General features: G+C 38.8%; 1 protein-coding gene across 1 annotated transcript in view; it reads left to right on the top strand.

Annotated features, from left to right (window-relative positions):
• Window positions 1–4815: 4815 nt before the first annotated feature.
• The window catches only part of tmtopsb (teleost multiple tissue opsin b), a 64572-nt gene continuing 45430 nt past the window's right edge, over window positions 4816–23957 (top strand). The window contains exon 1 of the mRNA XM_028792260.2: window positions 4816–5377. Within this exon, the coding sequence (XP_028648093.1) occupies window positions 5011–5377 (367 nt within the window). The 5' untranslated portion in view covers window positions 4816–5010. The remainder of the gene's footprint in view (window positions 5378–23957) is intronic.

The raw sequence follows: 23957 nt of genomic DNA, 5'->3' as shown, positions 1-23957 counted from the left end.
TTTAACCTTCACTGTAGATTAAACAGAAACCAAAGGGGCACTTTTACTTTCCACAATAATAACATGTTATGATTCCTGTTTTAGATATCCATCTGTTTATCCTGATAAGCCGAGTCTTGGATCAAATTGAAAGAAAAGATTTTTATAGCTATTTAGAGCTTATCCCTAGACATATAAATAGTTATAAATGGCAAAAGCCACTTAAATGTTGTTTTAGCACTCCAAAGAGGGACAGCGCAGTGGCAGGGCGATGGTGCATTCTATGGGTCCGTGGTTGCTCGTGGATTGTCTGGAGGCTTACAGATGAATCATAGACAGGCTCGACACCGGGGTGCGCATCTGAAGCCACTGTGGGAGAAAAAGAACTGAGCGTTAAGTTTCAGGAGGAAAAGGCTGAAATGGTCAGAGCATTGAGTTTAAAAGCTTGCTGGCACAAAAGACACAATTGTATTAAAGCAAAGTAAATAGTCACAATGAAACATACCTGAGCTGCCAGCAAGGCGTGGTTGCAAACATACGCACGTGTGAGCGACTATGAGGTTTGTGTCACAAAAACAGTCCAAAGACATTAAAAAGGTTTTGGGCAGCCACCTGTGTATAGAGCCCTGACTGCAAATGGGTAATTCTGATGAGATGTTCACAGGTTTGAGTCCAAAACAGAACTGATTTGAGTGTGAGAATATGGCGGCTTTAAAGGTCGGGACAGGAAGTGATGTCATTGGGACCGGAAGTGGCACCATCAATCACGCTGGAACCGGAAGTGATGCCATCAATGACCACAAATCCGGAAGTGACTTAATCAATTGCGTCAATACCGGAGGTGACATCATCAATAGCACTGGGACCTAATGGGATTTCACGTGGATGGTGTGCAGAGGATTAAGAGAGAAAGTCAGTGCAGCTCGTCAGCTCCTGGTCTGGCATAGTACTACTATTATTCAGGCTCTCTAGCTGCATCCCAATCGCACGTGTGTGACAAGGCCCCCCCACCCCAGCCCAGACCCATCGGGCCGGGTGTCTCTAACCAAGTGGTCGTAAAATCGAGAAAGGGCATTGGCATGGAGAGAACCCTTATGATGAATAAGCGAGAACTTATACAGTTGATGGTCAAGAAACCACCTAGTGACCCGCGGATTTGACTCCTTGTATAGGGCTATCCACTGTAGGGGTGCATGATCCATAACAAGACTGAATTCACGGCCCAAGAGGTAGTACCTCAACTGCGTAATCACCCATTTAATCACAAGGGCTTCCCTTTCTACCGCCGCATACCTGGTCTCCCGATCCAACAGTTTCCGGCTCAGGTACATAACAGGGTGTTCAACATCATTGATGCTCTGGCTCAGCACGGCACCCAGGCCTGTGTCTGAAATGTCTGTCTGATAAATGAAAGGAAGTGAAAAGTTAGGTGCTTACAATACTGATGCTGATATAAAGGCCTGTTTTAAGTCACCAATTGCAGCACCTGTCTTATCAGTCCATATTACGTTGTTAGGGGCCTTCTTTGTTAAATCGCTCAAGGGCGCTGCTGTCTCCGAAAACTGAGGTACAAACCGGCTGTAATATCCGGCTAAACCGAGAAATGCTTGGACTTGCTGCTTGGTTCATGGATGGGGCCTTTTCAATATGGCATCTACCTTCGAACAATGTGGCTTTACGGTATCCCAACCCACCAGATACCCTAAATATTTAGCTTTTATTTTTTTTTTCTTTATTTCGCCTTATACAATGGGGTCAGAGCGCAGGGTCAGCCATTGTACAGCACCCCTGGAGCAATTGAAGGTTAAGGGCCTTGCTCAAGGGCCCAGCAGAGTAGGTTCTCTTTTGGCAGTGACGGGGATTCGAACCTGCAACCTTCGGGATACAGCACCGGTCCTTAGCTTCCTTCAACCCATAAAAACATTTTTCCAAATTGATTGCGTAACTGCGCGACATATTCTAATATATTTGTAGAGGGAAGAGCCTCTCCTTCCCATCCTTCTTTCAAAATATCAAATATTCCCCAAGGTTCTCGTCCATATAATAATTCGAAAGGCGAGAACCCCCGTAGAGGCTTGTATGTCTGTGGGGTTGGGGGGTGTGTGGTTTGCCTTGTCACACATGTGTGGTTGGGAGGAAGCTAGAGGGCCTGAATAATACTAGTACCACGCCAGACCAGGATTGGCGAGCTGCACTGACTTTCTCTCTCAATCTTCCACACACCATCCATGGGAAATCCCACTAGGTCTTGGCGCTATTGAGGATGTCACTTCTGGTCCTGATGACATCACTTCCTGTCCCAGCCTTTAAAGCTGCCATATTCTCACACTCAAATCAGTTCAAGTTTGGGCTATTGAACGCATCTGCACTAAACGTAACAGTAAAGAAAAGTTCTTGATTTTGTATGTATTAGTAAGAAACAGCATTACTTCCAATTGTACATATTTTTGGGTGGAAATAATCTATGGTTGTGGGTGCTCATTTATTTCTTCATTATTGTGTTTGTTCTTAATTTTTCCATTTTTGTTTAATGAACTGTCTAAGAAAGAAGAAGGAGGAAGAAGTTTCTTTTTGTTTTATTAGTTTTCTGATCACTTTTTTCTTTGGAGTCACTGTAATTAATGTATGTAGCACCAATAGTTATTTTTCTTGTTTTTGTTAATGTTCTTGCCTTAAACTGTGTATAATATGTGTAAGCCATTATTGTAAATAGTTTTAGTATGTCTGGTATAAACCAGAATTTCTGGTTTTGAATAGTCATCATTGATTGTGTTCCAGTTCTCTCATTCCACAGTCACTTGATTACAGCTCAAAGGTGTCTGGAATCATACGCTTGTATGGGGTACCACAACAATAATGTTTGAAAACAGAGAGAGAGCCTTTACATTAGGAGTCTAACAGTCATGTTTTAAGGGGTCCATAGATAAGACAGAATGAGTCAGTAGAAGAAGGATGTGACCCTGGAGCTCAGAATGGGGGAAATGCTGTGTTTCAAAGGGGAGCAACTAGAAACTACAAGAGAAATTCAAGGTGATGTTTCAGGTGCAGAACCAAAAGAGAATCTTAGAGGTGAGCTGTGTGGAGATCTACAAGGGAAAGGAGACTAATCCTTTTATTCCAGGATTTTGATACCTTTTGGTTATATTCTGGGATGTGTTCATACAATGTGGTAGTGTAACGAATAGAGTTTATCTTCTTGTGGTCAGCAGACATTTGAATTAAGCACAAGAAAGAGGTGATTCCCACAATGCGGCCCACCTCATTAACACAAGTGCAGAGCAGGATAAAAAGAGAACTGCAGCTGACACTGAGGGTTCAGTTTGTGGATGGTTAGAGTAGAGGGCATGCAGCAAGGGCTGAGCTGGGTTGCAGTTTTAACAGTGCCTGAGAAGCTATTTGACTGGCTTTATACACAGCATGGACTGAGCTAGGCTTACACAGTTAACCATGTCTGAAGAGCAGCTCTATTGCTGCTGATCTCGAGACAAACTGTCAAGTCTTTCAAGAAAAGTCCACCTTTGGTCTGTTACTGTTAAGCATCAAAATCAAATTATTTTGCAATTTTGAATGTTTTATACTTTTATTTTATATTTTTTAAATTATACTTTTATTATTATGTTTTACTTAAATTTAAATAACTTCCCAGGAAAGTTTTCTTTACAAATTTCACTTTAATGTTGATGTAAGTTGACAAATTGTCGGGTTTAGTTGTTTTGGTATTTTTATCAAGGGGAGAAAAATAAGGGGGTTTGTATTTATTTGAACTAAAGTCCTGCTTGGGTAGTTGTTACATTTATTTGCTTAGCAGACGCTTTCACTTCTCTAGCAAGTTTTTAACATTTAAAGATCCTTTTACTACAAGTCCAAACATTTTACAATTTAGTTACATAAAACGGAATACAAGTGATATACTGCATTTGCCTTTTGAAAAGAATAAAATATTGTATTGAATCTTTGCAAATTCACACTATATACCATACTGTATTCATTTTTTAAAAGAATGGGTAAAGGATAAAGACATGCACTTGATACATCATATTCTTTGTGTGTATTAGTAAAGTGTTTATCGACATGATTTCTTTTAAATTAATTTTCACACTAACGCTCCAAAATTAAACACTGCACCACACCATTGAATTTAAAGCATTACTTGAATCAGACAACTAAGTTCTTCCTTTGACTTTACTACCTAACAAGAAAAAAAAATTAGGATTTTACCCACTTTTTTGACAGTACATCGCGAGATAAGAGATCCCGTTATTTCAATTAAATCGGTTAGGCTAGTCTATCGATCCACTGGTACAATCATTTTTTCCAGACAAAGGAATACTATAATATAGGTAAACGTTTAAATCACGACCCACCAAAAACCAGACATTTAGAATGAAGTACTTTGGAAACTGAGAAGCACCAGCGGAGAGCTCTCCGGGATTGCCCAAGAAGAACGGGTCAGGGCGCACATTCAGCTCCCTTCACTTTACCTCGGGGTCTCCACTTTCGGACACGCAGGTCGCTACTTTCTTGCAGACTACCCTGGAGATACGTTATCGCTTTTCAAGGCGAATTCCACCTGTCTGCCCTTCCGTCCCTAGACAACAGTTAAACGAAACCAGAAATCCCATGGTGAAGTGTGACGGTTTCTCCTGTGTTTCTTAGGTCAGCTGTCGCCCCTCTTTATTGCTGCCCTCTTGACCTACATTTCATCTCGGATCATTTCTCCAATGAAGATGTTCGTCGTGAGCTGGCAAATCACGTCAGCTGCACGGGAGAGGACTTGTGATATAAAAGCGGGTAGTTTGTCTGGTAGCGGACAGCACGGAGGCCGCCACACGGTGGAGCAAACTCAACTGCAAAAAAAAAAAAAAAAAAACCGCTCATGTGGATGCAAGCCAAGTAATTTCTGCAAGAGGGAAAGTTTACAATTTTTCTAAATCCAGAAAAATAAACACATAGAGGTTTAGATACTGCGTTTATAGCCAAAGTTACTAATGTGAAATATATTCCACCCTCGCCTTTTCACGTAGACAAAGAATGTTGGTGTCTAACGTGAGCATCAGCTGTACTCAGGACAAAAGCGTTTGGTGCCTGACAGACTCGAATGGGCATCGCGAGGAAAAATTGGATCATAACCTCACGCCAACCGGACACCTCGTAGTAGCCATTTGCTTAGGTTTTATCGGGACGCTCGGTCTTTTCAACAACTCCCTGGTGCTCGTGCTCTTCTGTCGCTACAAAGTCTTGCGGTCACCCATCAACCTGCTGCTGATGAATATTTCAGTCAGCGATCTGCTCGTCTGTGTGGTCGGCACGCCCTTTAGTTTTGCGGCCAGCACCCAGAGACGCTGGTTAATCGGGAAGACGGGATGCATCTGGTACGGCTTCATCAATTCATTTTTAGGTGAGTTGAGCACATCCAGTGGTTCGGTGTTTTGGCAATGATCTACCCACTTCTCCTTTAAAGTAAACTGCATTTTGACAGGATAGGGGAGGATTCTTGTATTTACAGTTAAAACGGTTGTCCGCAAGCATGTGCAATTTTCTATACATAACGCAATCAAAGTTACTAAAAAGTGAAGTGCAATGACGGAGCAGGAGGCAGATGTGTAGCGTTACAGGCACAACAGGCATCATTTAGATTGAATATACTGTATAACTGATTGTAAGAAGGTAAAGTTTAAATACACATCGAGAAAACGGTAAGAAGATGAAAATGACATTTTATAGGTAATAAAGAAGCTGGCACCAGTTTTAAGGTATATCTTGGTTGTGCCTATAAAAACCTACAATGGAAAAAGATGACAACAACAGAGTTATAACAGTAACAATTATACAGACATTATCATTTGTCTACTGCAGTTATCGTTTATCGGTGTTTTTTTTTTCATTAGATATTTGGGAGGAGTGGACCTATGGGTTTGAATCGTTGTTCTTAATAGCTGAACAGAAAGGTTACCATGTAATATGAAACTTTAGGAGCAGTGATGTGCACAAACCTTCTGGTGTGCATAAAGGGGAGAAGGGGCACTATATAAGACAGGATTTGTTACCTTTTGTAATGACCAGTTTTATTTTGGTGGTTTAAATTTCACTAGAAATTTAGAGGTAACTTTTGGGGTATTTTAATATCCACAAACTTGGCAAAAATATGTGTCCATGATCACTCATTATGCCGGATTGTCAGAATATACAGTAGACCAGTAGTGCAAATGTGCTTTACTTGCCTAATATACCGTAGCACATCTTAACAAGGCAAAACAACAAATAACACAATTTCCATCTAGTTACTTGAAATATCAAATGTACCTTAACAGCAACAGTTCACCTCACAGCACAACACTACAATTTAAATGCTGTGCCTTTCATTTTATGTTATATGATTCTAAACTTAAAGGTAGAATAAAGATAATTTTCTGGAACACCGTCATTCATGAAAAGTAAAGAATAAACACCATTTTCTGCTGCCACATTTGCCTTGTACTTCATGACATTTCAGAAATGCATTATTACTAGGACATTATACAACTGTGGCAAGACAATCGTTCTGTTATTTTATTTTTATTTACTTATTTGACTGATGCCATTATCCAAGGTGGCTTATGGCATTTGAGATTAGATACATTTCTTGTGTTTCCCAGTTGGTGCACAGTCAGGTGAAGTGACTTGTTCATGGTCACTCCATGTGCAGGCAGGCAGTATGACACAATGGTAAAAGATTTGGTTAAGGATTTAGACTTCAACCCCTGAAGCTGCGGGTTCAGTTCTGCTGTTACTATAATCTTTAGCAAACATGCTTACTATTTTGTACATGTCCATACCCTGTGTGTGTGAATGTCATTAAAGGAAAGACAGTATGTAATATGTAACAACAAACCTCATTTACATCTATACTTTAGTGCTTAATATGAACAAGCACTTTAAATATCTGGTCAGCTTACTAGCATTTTTATCAGTTTTTGTATCCCACCCTCCTGATATATTGAAGAATAAAGCACTCCTGAATTAAACCAGCAATGTCCACACGAGTCATTATATTGGATGGCTGTGTAGGATGTGAAATGCCTGTTGTCTCAACAACTCTCCCCCACCCCACCCCCAAAAAAACATTGTCAGCCTCTGTTCCTGTTCAAAAATGAATATAATGGGGTTTCTCTGAATTGCTGTCCACAGCATTTGTGTTTCACATCCAGTCATAGTGTGCTAACTGCACCGACTGAGAACCCCAACTAAACTACTATGGTACACTAAACACGACTCTTTCCCAGTTCTAAAATCTGTTGTTTTAAAAACTACAAACAGCAGCAATGCCCTAACTGTACTTGAAAATCTTTACCAGCTGGTTTTATTTACACAATATGAATGCACATAGCCTCTACTTCTAGGAGTTCAGATACCAAAAGGAAAACAGGTAAATGCATAACTTAAAATATCAAGTACGGTTTGCATCAAAATTGGTAGATTTTTTTCCAACTATTGGTAGATTCTTTCATGAAGTGTTTAAAAATGACATGTTTTGAAGGCTTGTTGACCAATGCATCTTCACAAATTTGTTGTATTATGGTAAAGTGTGAACATTTCTTTCCAAAAAAAGAAATATGGTGAGCTCAAGAGGTCTTACCAGGACAGGTTAAGGTGTGAGGCATGCACATAAAGATTGTTTCCCTAAATGTGGATGAATACACATATGTGAATCCCAACTGATATCACAGTATCAACACACAGGTGTCATAGTTGCAAACTGTACCGTTGTAACCAGAAGATAAGCAGGGCTGGATGAGTGATTGACATCCAGATGTCACCGGGTATGCTGTGCTCTGCATTTCATGAACCCCTGGAACATCTCTATATATAATCTTCATATGGATCTTGATCTTTGTTTGTCCGCGAATGAATTAGAAGAAGAAGCACTAGATGGCAGTAGAGAGACAGCTAAAACATAGGCATTGCATTAAGAATCTCCTCCAGGCTTATACTACTGAAGACTGTAGTACTCCAGTCACACCTCAAAACACAGACATTCAAACTAAACAAATTGTTGTGCTTTAAATTAACAAATCTTTATATATAATCTTCATTTGGATCTTGATCTTTGTTTGTCCGCGAATTCCATGCATGCGTAGACCACCTTTCAGTTTAGTACGTTGTTGTTACTCATGGATGTCAACAATGTGTCGGAATAACGAAAGGGGTGGTGGACAGTGTTATGCTGGTTAGCTCCTGAGGCTTGGTTAGAGAATGAGATTGCCGAAGATAAAAGGTACATGCCTACGTACCATATGAATGAAAGAAAGACAGTGGGTAAAATGAATGACAACGTAACAGCACGTTCCGGAAATTATTATTGTTACGTTGTAGCCGGCGAGTGCTGCGCGTCTCACAGTTGTACCCTGGCTTGCTCACATGTCAGTGAAGTGATCCCTATTTATGCTTTAAAGAGCCTGGATACCTATGTGTCCCCCTTTTATAACCATTGCTCCGTGTATATTGCCTTACTCTTTGGATTGCCACAAAGCAACCTGCGAGACTGGAGAAAGGTTGAGAAGAGATCATGAGAGGAAATGACAGCGTCGTGAAAACGAGACGGACTATGAACGGAGAGAAGCAGAAATGCTTCTACACCACCACATAATTACTATTCAGACAGTGATTCCGAGTAGGCCGTTCCTATCGAATCAATGTCCAAGGGTTTTGTTTTGTAATTTTGTTTCCCTTATAAAAAATCATAATGCTGTGCGACGAAGGGCCCAGTTCACGACTGGCAGCCGCGTTTAAACAGGGAGCCCTTCACAGACAACTTTAACACGCGCAACGTAGTTGGGCACACATGGCTAGTTCCATATAATTTCCAAGACCAAGGGAGGTTCAAGAAGGCAGGAGTAGACTCCAGAGGTTCTGGATAAATAGAGCCTCAAAGAAGATAAGGGGGGATCATGGTGAGGGACACGGCACATCATATAACTCTATAAGATAATCAGGAACAGTGTAAGAGTGGATGCAACTTCAGTAGAGTACAGGAATAGCCGTGGCTAGTTTCAGTAACTTTTACTTTACGAGGCACTCACTGTGGTATGACTGAGATTCTTCTGGAAGTACAGCTGTGGATCATTTATTGTTAAATAAACATGCCTATTATCAGGCTTAACTCTCATTCAGTATGTGTGTCTTGATCTTTCTGGCATGCTGACAAAGTACATGTACAATGCCACTCCTTATTCAGGAAAATATCATTTATGAAATGTGCGACAGCAGCTTCCACCTGCAGCTATAGACATGTCAGTATTTGAGCGACTCTCCATGCTAGTGTTAAGATCTGGCAGTGCCATTCTGACAGTTCAGTATGTGAGCAATGGTACAAGAATGCAGTCAGACTTCTTTTTTTGGGCTAAACACCGTCGGATCTAAACACTAGTGTGGAGAGTCTATAGCTGCAGGTGGGAGCTGCCCCATTGCACTTTTTGTAACTAATATTTTCCTAAATAAGTAGTGGCATTGCACATGTACTTTCTTAGCATGCCTATGTTGATCAAACACAGGAAGCTGTGCAGTCTACTTGTGACTTTACGCTGTAAGAAGATAAGTAAATAAATATAGGTAAACAACATTCAATGTGGCGTTTATATAAGTAACATATACATGTTTTTCATATAAAGACCATCAAGAAGCATAATTAGAAGCGGAATTTGCACAATACCTTTGCAAGCTCTGTAAGCCCTGTTGTTTCATTGAAGGACATGCGTGTGGCAGATTGACTGGCAGGATGATGCCCAACCTGTTGCTGCATCCAAATGGTGCCATCTTTCGCCTTTATGCCTGGTGCAGCTGCGTTGTTCTTATGTGTGAGTGGGCGTTTCTTGTGGGGAGGGCTTCTGTTCTCTTTTTCCGATGTAGAACCCTCATCATCATCTGAGTTCACCCCTGCTATAGCATGTCTTTATTTGAAAACAGCAGTGTCAGATCAGGGGGAGTGTGAACGTGACAGAGAATAAAACTGTGCTGATCAACACATTTACAAAACAAAAGATGCTAATGGAGAGGTGTGAAGGAATTTAAGGTGGCCCGGGATTATGAGTTTTTTCGTAGGCTTCAGGGATTCTAGTGTTAAGCTGAAAAGTTTTTCTTTCTTTAAGATCCATTTTCTCAAAAGTTTTGTTGGCCAGCACATTTCAACCTCCGCCTTTTCAATTATGCCTTTATATGATAATGAGTACAATAAGTGCAAAGAAAGCTCCTCAGAATTACCATCACACCATGTATGCAAACTGGAATTGGATTTCAGCGTATGCTGCTCAGTTAGTAGCTTTGCACCTCTTTTGAGCTCATCCATGATTACATCCTAAATATTGTAATTTATGAACAGACTGAAATTCTTTAAGGGATCATTCATATTGATACATTGCACCCTGGGGTACCAATTGATAGCAACACTGAAAGTTAGCAAACACTATTGTCACATCACGCGTATTCAGAAATAGTGACATAATCATAATTAACCTGTTGAGCAAAATCATAACTTTTGTATGTTTCACTTTAACTCAGACTAGAATCTATCATGCTGTTGCTAGCCATTTCTACAGAACTGTCACTTCTTTCACAGGATAAATTGCTTTCTTCATCACATGCTTTTACACTCTGATTGCAAATGTTCTGTCAAAATATCAGATCTATTGAGCTGTGCTGTTAATGATTACTGTGCATGATGAGGTCCCCATTACTCCATGTTTTCTTGTATTTTGGAATGTGCATTTGAAGTCGTGCTGCTTGAGTTTTTGACGGAGTGTTTGAATAATCACCTGGGGTGTTAGCATTATGTGTAGACTTTAACAGTATGAATGTTACATTTGGAAGAAATAATCACTTTGCTGTGCTGTTTGCACAAGTTAGTGCTTCCAAATACTGTCAAGTAAAGTGCAGGACAAGCACAAGTACAAATGCAGTCGGTGCCCTTTGTACACTAACAGACGACAGTCGCTGTATATTACTGTTAAGTAAAAATATGGTAAAAAAAATAATGAGTTTGCATCTTTAAATGAGACAACTTTGTCTGAATGTGTCTACTTTGCAGTGGCTCACAGCTCAGGTCAGGACGATGGCCTGGCTGTAATTGTAAGACCAAAACTGAATATTAAAAGAATACCAATTCCGTCTTGTCCTTTGAGTATTTGGCTCTAAAACTGATAAGAATATATAATTCTTTACTATTCATTGTTCTTTACTATTCTCCAAAATATGTTTTTTTTGTAAGTGGTCTGACTGTTATGCTCTCTGGGTATTTTAATTTCTACATTGATATTAAGTTGATACATTAGGTTACATAAATTAAGTTATTTGTTGATTTTTTTCTTTCAGTTTTTCTTTTTAGATTTTTGGTTAATTTTTACTTACTCTAATTCAGAACTGTGCATTTAATGTATTATCTATTATTTGGTGTTTACTGTTTGATATTAGTTTGTATCCAGTATCATGGATGGCTGGGGTCTTTGCCCAGCCGAGACTCCTCCAAATGGAAGGACCTTTGGGAGTAAGCATGGTCAGAGCGTTACCTCCCCCGTACTGCTAGATGGCAGCCGCCCTGGGTTGCAGTGGTGCCTAGGATTCCGGCAGGGCTTCATGGGAGTTGGAGTTTGGTGCAGCCCTGTTGGGATCCGTGGGTGCCACCAGAAGTGCTGCCAGAAGTAGCTCATTAAGCACCCGGTGCACTTCCGGGTAACATATAAAAGGAGCCAGCAGGCAGTACTCGGGTAGCCAAAGTTGGGAGGAGGGAGATGAAGCTCGCCGAGGTGGAGTGGAGGAAAAAGAAGAAGAAAAAGAAGAAGAGTATTGTGTAGAGGTGTGCTTGTGCTTTGGGATTGTGTTGTGTACTTGTGGGAACGAGGATGATGTGCCCATAAGTTAAGAAACAAAAATAAAATCTGTTTGTTTTTATAAATGTGACTCCTGCGCCTGTCTGTGTCGGGTTGGCTGGCTGGCATGCCCCTGTAAATTTGTCACACCAGTTTTATTTATTTGATCTTTTTTCTGTGCTTTTATTACTTTTGTATCCTTTCGTATACATTTTTGTGTGCTTCTTACTCATCACAATGTGGTATAAAATACATTTAAATTCAAAGTGGATTGTATTGTTGAGTACTCTTATATACATAAGCTTCAAAGAAAGGGGGTTGGGGGCAGCCTGGTGGTAAAATACATGCAATATTGCAGAGAAGTGGGGTGGTCCCTTGGAGGTCAGGCTGCAATGTGCCACTAAGCTCTGGTTACATCTGGGTTCGAAAAGCACAAACATCACACTGTGAGCTAAGGCCGTCTTCTTTATTCTAAACTGGTCAAGACAAACCTACTGCCTTGAAAAATCTACCTTTAGTACCAGATGCCAAGGACTAACATCATGAGCTGCTAGCTACTTCTTTACATTATAGTATCTTTAGTGGCAATGAGGGGAACTCACTTTAATTAGCAGTTAGTTGCGCCACTGCATTCAGCTGCATGTCCTGAGCAGCTCAGTTCTACAGTTATATAGTATTTTACATCAAATAAACATGTCGGGTCTTATTCCTTTCCTTTTACATTCCTTGCCAATGAGGTGTCATTTACATTTGAGATGAGTGTTCAGCATGATTTGACAGTACAGCTATTCATACATTTAACAGCCTTTATTTTCTTTCCTTTTAGTTACATTTCTAAAATTACACACATTTTATAAAATGATTCCGTTAATGGATGAAAAAATATTAGCCCTAAATTGATATGTAATTTGACATTTAATCTTGCATCTTACAGTTTTTTTGGACTGGTGTTATCATGTTCCTGAAGGGCTCTATGTAAAGTAAAAACCATAGAGGCTGGATTATATTATATATAAATATTTTTTCTACAGCGTCAGAAATCATCACTAAGTAATTACAAATTAGTTAGCATCAACACTATCTGAAGACTGTAAATGAAGCACAAACAAGGCATAAAAGTTTGGGGCACCCTTAGGCAAACCCCAGATAATCAAAGAAAAAAAAAAATAAACATGGTTTTCATGTGTCGTTTGAATAACGTCTTTCCAGATGTGAATCTGTGACAACACTGAGGCAAGATGATGGTGGAGCTGGTTAAGAGGTGTGTCATTACCCCAGGGGGGCGGGAACCCAGAAGTGATATCATGTCATCATCCTGTCAATGATCATCAGGTCTGCAAGAGAAGAGAGAAGAAAAGCATTAGGTGATAGCGCCAACCCTCAACTCGGGGTGGAATTACTATTAGATGAGCCCTGATGTTGATTCCCAAGCATATTATAGTTGTTTGTGACAATTATAATGGAGTGTACATCTCTGATAGTTTAGAGTGTCTTATTGTAATAAACAAGTGCCTGCGAGGCTGCTGTGTAATTTGTGTGAATATTCATTTTAACTGCCATCTGCTTCAGAGTAATAGTGAGGCCAAGCATTTCAGCTGCATTTAAAATGTCATGTTGTGAGGGTGTGGTGTCACAGTGTTCTCTATAAACTGTATGTATTCATATTGAAGTATTCTACAATAATTTATAATGCATACTGTACCCGTTTAGTTTGATCTGCTTCTGCATAAGTCCAAGAGACAATGTTTGAATCACAGCCTGTGGTGAGTTTATACTTTTGGTATGACTCCAGGTGCCTTGGTTTTCCTCGTACATCCCAAGATGTGAGGGCCACACTTAGTGGTGTCTTATTGAATGTGGATGCATGGTTGATTTTGACCTGCAGAGGTAGGTGATCTGGCCAGGGCTGATTGTTGCCTTGTACTTGATGATGCTTGATAGCCTCTGGTACACCCATGATTCTTGAGTTGTATTTAGTCTTCTATGTCAATGTCAATGTCAATTTATTTATATAGAACATTTAAAACAACATCGTAATGCTGTGGCCAAAGTGCTTTACAATAATAGAATAAAGGAAAAACAAAACAGATTAACATAAAACATAAATAGAAATAAAATATATGAACATAAAATAAAATACATAATAAATAGAAGTAATGTTATATACATAAAAAATAGAAGTAATGTTATATAATCACAAAGAGGAAACCATCAGTATTACTGAAGGTCACGGAATGCAAGTGAATAGAAATGAGTCTTTAATCTTGTTTTGAACAGTTCAATTGTAGACGACTCCTTTATATGATGAGGTAAAGAGTTCCACAGGCGAGGCGCAGCAGCTGCAAAAGCCCTGTCCGCCTTGGTTTTACACTTGGTACGAGGGACAACCAGAGACAGCTGACCAGAAGATCTAAGCACTCTGGATGGCTGATGTAAAACACACAGTTCAGAAAAATAGGCAGGAACAAGCCCATGTAAAGATTTAAAAACTAGCAGCAAGATTTTAAAATCAATTCGAAAACTGACAGGCAGCCAGTGTAAAGAAGCTAATATTGGAGAAACAGAGTCATACTTTCTTGCCCCAACCAGAAAGCGAGCGGCAGCATTTTGGACCAACTGTAACCTGTGTATCAGGGATTTGTTAATCCCAGAATACAGCGAGTTGCAGTAATCGAGGCGAGAAAAAATAAACGCATGAGTAGCTATCTCAAGATCCCTAGAAGATAAAAAAGGCTTTATCTTACCTAATAGACAAAGTTGGAAAAAGCAACTCTTGACTATAGAATTTACTTGTTTCTCAAAAGAGAGGTTACTGTCAAAGGTAACACCAAGATTGCGGACTTGAGGTTTGGGAAAGACAGAGAAAGAGCCAGGAAGTCCAAGACCAATTTGGGCTTTAGCTGATGGACCCACTATAAGCACCTCCGTTTTATTTTGATTTAGATCAAGAAAATTATTAGCCATCCAGGATCTTAGTTCAGACAGACAGTTGTGGAGTTGATTTGTTGCAGAGTTGCAGACAGGAATATAAACCTGAGTCTCATCAGCATAGCAGTGAAAAGAAATGTTAAATTTCCTAAAAATAGCTCCAATAGGGTGAAGGTATATGGAGAATAAAATAGGACCCAAAATGGATCCCTGAGGAACTCCATATTTAAAAGGAGCAGTAGAAGAAGAAGATGAATTAAAAGTCACTGAAAAGTGTCTACCAGTTAAATATGACCTGAACTAGTTAAGAGCAGCCCCTTTAAGCCCAACAAGATGTTCAAGCCGCAACAGCAATATTTCATGGTCAATAGTGTCAAAGGCAGTCAAACACTTCTGATGGTGTTAACCAAACTAGCTAATAAGTTGTCAAACCTATGCAAAATGTTTAGAATTAAATCATTTAATTTGTTACTGTATTTAACTCTATAGTGAATAGATTATAAAGTATGTATAATATAAAAGTTAATTTCCAATGTTAGACAGTTATTGCTCTAAGTTCATGTGTGAGTGCAAATTAATTTAATGAATGTCAACAAATTGCAGCCCTCAATATAAGTAAGTTAAATTAGGACTGAGCCTGAAAGATGCAGACATTACATTAATTCAATTCCTTTGAGACTTCCATTACATTTATTTCAAGCATCACAAACTACAAGGTTGTCTTTTGCTTAGAGTAAGTACAGCTGACTCGAGTTTCCTGCTCCTACATAGTGGGTGTGAAAATGAAGTGCCCAATATGTGTCATCTCTATCCATATCCTCACAAACAACAAGATAAGCCAGTAAATACGTAATCAAGTTGTTGTCCATACACACTATGGTATAAGTACACAACTCAGCCAATGGTGGTAAGTGCTCCTTGTTAAATTTTTCAGTGATTGCGATTACACTCAGCCAAAGTTTGTAACATTGGGTTATTCTACATGTACGTATCTCATTAAAAACATCACCAATGAAGAGGCTTTTGAGAACCTTGAAGCAAACCATGAAGCTAAAAAAAAACATACATTATTCATATAGAAATATTGTTGAAAATATTTAAAGCCCATACAAGCTGCTGTACTGAACAAATCCCAGGAGCAAACAGATATAAATACCCATGAGCCTCACTAGGATCGTCAGCAGCTACTTTAAAATTTATGTTATGCCCAGTGTGTGATCAGGTGTTGACGCGTTTGTCCCAGGTTTCAATTGTTTTATTCCTATACTTCTGTGGCTGCCCCCTATTAGGAATTATGGTGTATTGAGTCACTGTTAATAACATATTGAATAGATCTGTGTTAGTTTCAATTATCCATAAATATTTGCAGAATTAAAGCATGCAAGATTGTTAACATTGTCTGTGCTATTTTAACATATGTACAACAAACACTATTCATCATGAACTAATATTCTCTTTTGCTAGAGGGGGTTTTCTTGTGCCACTAACCTTTTTTTTTTTATTAATTATTCAACAAAAGCATAAAAGCACATTTTAGATGTAACAATGGAGCACTTTCTCTTTGGTATAGTAGCTTTGTGCAACAAGATGATTAGTTTATTATAGCTTTAATCATAAATAGCCTAAGTGAACAGAACTATTATACTGACAACATAAGAAAGGGGTCAATTATTAAAAGAAAAGGCTGTAGAGACCAGGAAATGTGAGACAAATCATGAACAAAACACAGGCCAGGGTCAAATCCAGGAGATGAAAACATCAAATCAAATAAACTGGCTAAAAATGTCTTCCTGAAAGTATTTTAGCACTAGGTACCACATGAGATTTGATTGTGATCTTTAAAAACATGGACATCAGAATTGGCACACAACCATTTTTCATAGGCAGGAAATGATGACTCAGAATGTCCAAGCAGAAAGTTACAAAATGGTGGCGAGGCTGTGAAAAATAGAACGCAAATATGGCCACGATCCAAAACAACTTATACAATTCTGGAGCAAAAATGTCATAAACATAACAATAAAATGTTTTCAAAATCCAATAATCCATGATAAATGAATTTTGAACCCTTCAGCAAGGTAAAAAAAATCATGACAGTTTAAGACTGCAGTAATTAAAATACATGGGCATTAATTTTTTATACTGTAACTGTATTGTCAATATAGTTAGGAGGTAAACAAATACAATTACTGTACAGTAGTATTGAAAAGAATGTAAATAAAGGATATGCTACCCCACCAGTACTCAAACTTAAGAGGGTGATAGCGAGGGAGATAATAAATATATAAAGAGTCTGTCATAAGAGAGAAAAGCAAATCACAAATGGGCCAAAAGAGAAAGAGCCAGCAAAAAAAATGGGCCTTCATGTCACTGACTACTGGCTCACCAGCTACCAACAAGTAGAGCAACTGCTGGAAGGAAGAGAACTCAAGAAATATCAAGTTATGAAAGGTGGACTTCAATAAATCAACAGAAAGGGGAGTATTTTTCCAGTAACAGGTCAGTACTGGCTTGAGAACAACTCATCTACAGATAAAAAAATCTTCTGAATAAAAGTAAAGAGAAAAATCTGCCTAAGGAAAGACATACATGGGATGACAGAGGAATGTCAGTAGAGAAACACAGAGAATAGAGGAAAGAAATTTACAAGTGAAAAATCAAAATCAGAAAACAGAGGAACAATTCCAAAACATTTTGAGGAAATTTCCAAGAGCATTTAAACATCATTCATGGCAGTATCGGTCACTAGCCAAGTCCACAGTAAAATGTTTTTGAGGTGTAATTATAAACAATGCATAAATATAATCTGAGTAGTGATGGTGACTGGAAGGTTTTGCAGAAAATAGTTTAATTTTTAAAAATGATATTCCTGGATAGCTTGGTAGAGTATGGAAAGTCATGCTGCTAGATCAGTCAGTTATTCAGTGGCTTGAAAACTGCTTTAGGAAGTGTTGCATATAAAATAGTGACTTGATTTTTCATGGGAGAAAGAGGACAAAATAAAAAGACAAGAGGAGAGTGGCAGGGGAAAAAATCACAAAACACATGTTTTAAGGACCAACCTAGATAGAAAAGGAATGAATAGGAAGGGATAGAAAACCCAGATCTCAGGGTCTACAACAACATTTATTTCTATAGCACATTTTCATACAAACAATGTAGCTCAAAGTGCTTTACATGAGGAAGAAAGAGAAAAAAGACAAAATAAATAAAAGTAACGTCTGATGGCCAGGAGGACAGAAAAAAAAAAAAAAAACTCCAGACGGCTGGAGAAAAAAATAAAATGTACAGGGGTTTCTAGGCCACGAGACCGCCCAGCCCCCTCTAGGCATTCCACCTAACATAAATGACCTAAATCAGTCCTCATTGTATTCAGGGTTTTCATGGATTTGATGATGATGGTCATGTGGATTTCTGGCCATTAACCCATCAATGTAAGGACATAACGGTGCTTTGATTAGGTGGTGGTGGCACAGATCGCAACCACAGAAAACCGGAAAAAGAACAGAAGAGAAAGTAGGGGTTAGTATGGATTTTGGAGCCACCATGAATAATAATGATAATTAATCTATACTAATAAAAGGCAAAGCCCTCACTGACTCACTCACTCATCACTAATTCTCCAACTTCCCGTGTAGGTGGAAGGCTGAAATTTGGCAGGCTCATTCCTTACAGCTTACTTACAAAAGTTAGGCAGGTTTCATTTCGAAATTGTACACGTAATGGTCATAACTGGAACCTCTTTTTTTGTCCATATACTGTAATGGAGTGCAGGTCGATGGCCGTGGGAGGCGGAGTCGCGTATTGCGTCATCGCCTCCTACGTAATCACGTGAACTGAAAACAAGGAACAGCCACAAAGAGCGCTGAAGAAAACATTCATTACACAATTGAGAAACAGCGGAGAAGCTGTGTAAAGACAGCTTCACAAAAAAACAGATCCTTAACAAATTGTTATTGGTATATTTTCCCTCAGTTTAAAAAGGTTTTCTTTTCTTCTTAATAAAAATTTAAAAGCAGAACTTCGCCGCTGCAAAGCGCGCCTGACTTTATTGAAAAGAAACTAAACTTGCAGTGCCGCTATTCAATGACACTTGCCTATCGCCTGACTTTATTGAAAAGAAACAAAACTTGCAGTGCCGCTATTCAATGACACTTGCCTAACGCCTGACTTTATTGAAAAGAAACTAAACTTGCAGTGCCGCTATTCAATTACACTTGCCTAACGCCTGACTTTATTGAAAAGAAACTAAACTTGCAGCGCCTCCGCTATTCTATGACACTTGCCTAACGCCTGACTTTATTGAAAAGAAACTAAACTTGCAGCGCCGCTCTTCAATGACACTTGAATAACGCCTGACTTTATTGAAAAGAAACTAAACTTGCAGTGCCGCTATTCAATGACACTTGCCTAACGCCTGACTTTATTGAAAAGAAACTAAACTTGCAGTGCCGCTATTCAATGACACTTGCCTAACGCCTGACTTTATTGAAAAGAAACTAAACTTGCAGTGCCGCTATTCAATGACGCGCCGCTATTCAATTACACTTGCCTAACGCCTGACTTTATTGAAAAGAAACTAAACTTGCAGTGCCGCTATTCAATGACACTTGCCTAACGCCTGACTTTATTGAAAAGAAACTAAACTTGCAGCGCCGCTATTCAATGACACTTGCCTAACGCCTGACTTTATTGAAAAGAAACTATATATGTATGTCTATACATATATACAGTGCTCAGCATAAATGAGTACACCCCACTACATTTGTCAGAAAACCTTTAGTTTCCTTTCAGTATCAACATTGTCTATGAGATACTGTACTACAAAATACTCCCACAAATGTGGGCCATTGATTGCAAACAAGATTTGTTAATTTGCACACACAAAAAAGTGATTATCCTAACAAATTCATTCAAACCCATGTAGCAAAAATGAGTACACCCCAATTATAGTCTTAGGAGAAAAGCCCCACTTAAGACTACAAAAGTCCAATTAACAGGCATTCAACCACAGGTGAGTCTAATGATTCATTTATTAGGTGTCCAGCAGACAGGTGACTATAAAAGGGCATTACTTAACAAAGAAAAGCCCTTCCCATTTCATGCTGTCAGCAATGGCTCCACATGGAAGAGAAATGTCAAAAAATCTGAGAAAGGAAATCATATACTTTACACAAAAAAGGTGAGGGCTACAAGAAGATCAGCAAAGCTTTACATATCAGTCAAAATACTGTAGCAAAAGTGATCCAAAAATTTAAGAAAGATGGAAGTGCAACCATCTTACAGAGACGTCCAGGCTGTCCACGGAAGTTAACATCTCGACAGGAGCGTCTTCTGATGAGAAGGGTTGAAGAAAATCGCCATGCAAGTTCACTGCAGTTAGCTAAAGCAGTAGAAAGCCAAACTGGAGTGACCGTTTCCCGTGACACAATACGGCGCACACTGCAGAGGAATGGCATGCATGGGTATCGTCCACGAAGAAAGTCTCTCCTAAAGCCCATGCACAAAAAAAGCGCACCTAGAATTTGCTAAGGCCCATGCTGAAAAAGATGAAGACTACTGGGACTCTATACTCTGGAGTGATGAGACAAAAATCACTGTTTTTGGAACTAATGGTTTCAAAACTGTATGGCGTCATAAAGGTGAGGATTTCAAAGAAAAATGCATGGTGCCTACAGTGAAACGTGGTGGTGGCAGTGTCCTTATGTGGGGCTGCATGAGTGCTGCTGGTGTTGGGGAGCTGCATTTCATTGATGGTATCATGAACTCAACAATGTACTGCTCAATACTGAAGGAGAAGATGCTGCCATCACTCCGTGCACTTGGTCGTCGTGCACTTTTCCAACACGACAATGATCCAAAACACACATCTAAAGCTACTGTTGCATTTCTGAAGAAGAACAGGGTGAAGGTGATTGAATGGCCAAGTATGTCTCCTGATCTGAACCCAATCGAACACCTGTGGGGGAATTCTGAAGCGACAAGTTGAGCATCACTCTCCATCCAGCATCCAGGCTCTAAAAGAGGTTATTCTTGAAGAATGGAAAAAGATAGATGTTGCAATATGTCGCCAACTTGTTCATTCCAAGCCTAGAAGATTTGGTGCTGTCCTTAAGAATCACGGTGGTCATACAAAATACTAGATGTAGTAGTTTTTGTTGCGGGGTGTATTCATTTTTGCTTCAACCAATTTGAGTGAAACTGAAGATTTTGTGATCTAAGTTATATTATTAACCTTAATTTCATGTTATGGTGTTTAACAAGTGTTCAATAAAACTCAGCCTTGTGAAAATTTTGGACATTGTTCTTTTGTTCATTGAGCTACTGATTAAATTCGTACTTTTTAAAGGGGGTGTACTCATTTATGCTGAGCACTGTATATACATATCTACATATATATATATGTGTATATATATGTAGATATGTATATATATATATGTAGATATGTAAATATGTATATGTATATATATGTGTCTGTATGTGTATATATATATATATATATGTGTGTATGTATGTATGTATGTGTGTATATATATATGTATGTGTATGTATGTATGTGTATATGTATATATGTATATGTGTGTGTGTATGTATGTGTATATATATGTTGATGTGTATATATATATGTATATATATGTGGATGTGTATATGTATATATATATATGTATATACAGTATGTATATATATGTATATGTAGATATGTGTATATGTAGATATGTATATATATGTATATATGTATATGTATATATATGTTTACATAACCTCTTTAACACACTACTTCTCTGCTGCGAAGCGCGGGTATTTTGCTAGTTGAATATATAGAGCATCAGGATTTAACTAAGATGAAGCTATGAGAAAGCTATGTTAAAGTAATGTGTTTTCAGCAGTGTTTTAAAGTGCTCCACTGTATTAGCCTGGCGAATTTCTATTGGTAAGCTAGTCCAGATTTTAGGTGCATAACAGCAGAAGGCCGCCTCACCACTTCTTTTAAGTTTAGCTCTTGGAATTCTAAGTAGACACTCATTTGAAGATCTAAGGTTACAATTTGGAGTGTAAGGTGTAAGACATTCCGAAATATAAGATGGAGCAAGATTATTTAAAGCTTTGTAAACCATAAGCAGTATTTTAAAGTCAATTCTAAATGACACAGGTAACCAGTGTAGTGACATCAAAACTGGGGTGAAGTACTCGGATTTTCTTTTCCAAGTTAAGATTCTAGCAGCTATATTCTGCACTAGTTGCAATCGATTAATGTCTTTTTTTGGGTAGTCCTGAGAGGAGTGTGTTACAATAATCTAGTCAACTGAAAACGAAAGCGTGAACTAATTTATCAGCATCTTGCAATGTTATAAGAGGTCTAATTTTTGCTATATTTCTTAAGTGAAAAAATGCTGTCCTAGTAAACTGATTAATATGTTATTTAAAATTCAGGTCAGAGTCAATGGTTACCCCTAAATTCTTTACCTCCGTCTTGACTTTTAATCCTAATATATCAAGTTTATTTCTAATAACCTTATTATATCCATTATTGCCAGTCACTAGAATGTACAAAATCCAAAGCAGGGGTCTCCAGCTCTGGCCCTGGAGTGCTACTGTGCTGCAAGTTTCCATTCTAACCCTTTTCTTAATTAGTGACCAGATGTTGCTGCTAAGTAACTTCTTTTACTTTCATTTACAGTGACTTGTTTTTTTTTTAAGATTCGGTCATCTGAATTTCCTTATTTCTTCCTTAAATGGCATCCAAACAGAAATGAGAGGTAAAGCAAGCCAAGTGATGACCAGCAAAGTCGGGACTCAAACTCCAACCAGATTCTTAAGTAGAAGCCAATTTTTGTTGTTAATTGAACCCATTATTTAATTCCATGGCGTGATGGTGCTCTCATTCTGCCACAGAAGACATTTCCAAAACTGTTAATTTTCTTTTTTCTAAGAGAACCATTACATTTTTTATGGACCTTAGCAGATCAACATTACTGAGACTTCCACCTTTTTTTATTTTCAGATATTGTATTTTGGACACAGTTTGCTGGCCATTAGTGATGAGCAAAGTTTGCCGTGAGTTCCCCGAAATCATGGAAATGTTTGCAATATTTGCCAAAGTTGGCAAACTGCATTAAAGTTAATGGGAAAGAGACAAACTGAACTAGGTTTGACTGGTTTATAATGGTGTACAGTAATCCCTCGCTATATCGTGCTTCACCTTTCGCGGCTTCACTCCATCGCAGATTTTATATGTAAGCATATTTAAATATATATCGCGGATTTTTTGCTGGTTCGCGGATTTCTGCGGACAATGGATATTTTAATTTCTGGTACATGCTTCCTCAGTTGGTTTGCCCAGTTGATTTCATACAAGGGACGCTATTGGCAGATGGCTGAGAAGCTACCCAACTTACTTTTCTTTCTCTCTCTCTTGCGCTGATATTCTCTGATCCTGAAGTAAGGGGATTGAGCAGGGGGGCTGTTCACACACCTAGACGATACGGACGCTCGTCTAAAAATGCTGAAAGATTATCTTCACTTTGCTCCCTTCTGTGCAGCTGCTTGGTGAAGCAACATGCTGCATGGTGCTTCGCATACTTAAAAGCACGTATTGATTTTTGATTGTTTGTTTTTCTCTGTCTCTCTCTCTGTGCCGCGGTGCTTCGCATACTTAAAAGCCAAACAGCTCTATTGATTTGTTTGCTTTTCTCTATCTCTCTGACATTATCTGCTCCTGACGGGCACTCCTTTGAAGAGGAAGATATGTTTGCATTCTTTTAATTGTGAGATGGAACTGTCATCTCTGTCTTGTCATGGAGCACAGTTTAAACTTTTGAAAAAGAGACAAATGTTTGTTTGCAGTGTTTGAATAAAGTTCCTGTCTCTCTACAACTTCCTGTGTTTCTGTGCAAATCTGTGACCCAAGCATGACAATATAAAAATAACCATATAAACATATGGTTTCTACTTCGCGGATTTTCACCTTTCGCGGGGGGTTCTGGAACGCAACCCCCACGATGGAGGAGGGATTACTGTAGTTTTGTTTAATGTGTCCCTGAAGGCTAGGGAAATATCGGCCAGCTATACTGGACTGATTATTGTGGCCAAAAAGCTGACCTGAGCTGTGCAGCAGCTGTGCCAACCACTGCACCAATGTGCCTCCCAATCATATATTTCATCAAAACAAATTGGAAATGCAGAAATTGTAGTCAAAAGTCAGAAAAATTATGT

Source organism: Erpetoichthys calabaricus, chromosome 2 (genome assembly GCF_900747795.2).
Source record: "Erpetoichthys calabaricus chromosome 2, fErpCal1.3, whole genome shotgun sequence".
Taxonomy (NCBI): Eukaryota; Metazoa; Chordata; class Cladistia; order Polypteriformes; family Polypteridae; genus Erpetoichthys; species Erpetoichthys calabaricus.
This window is presented reverse-complemented; position numbering and strand designations above follow the sequence as displayed.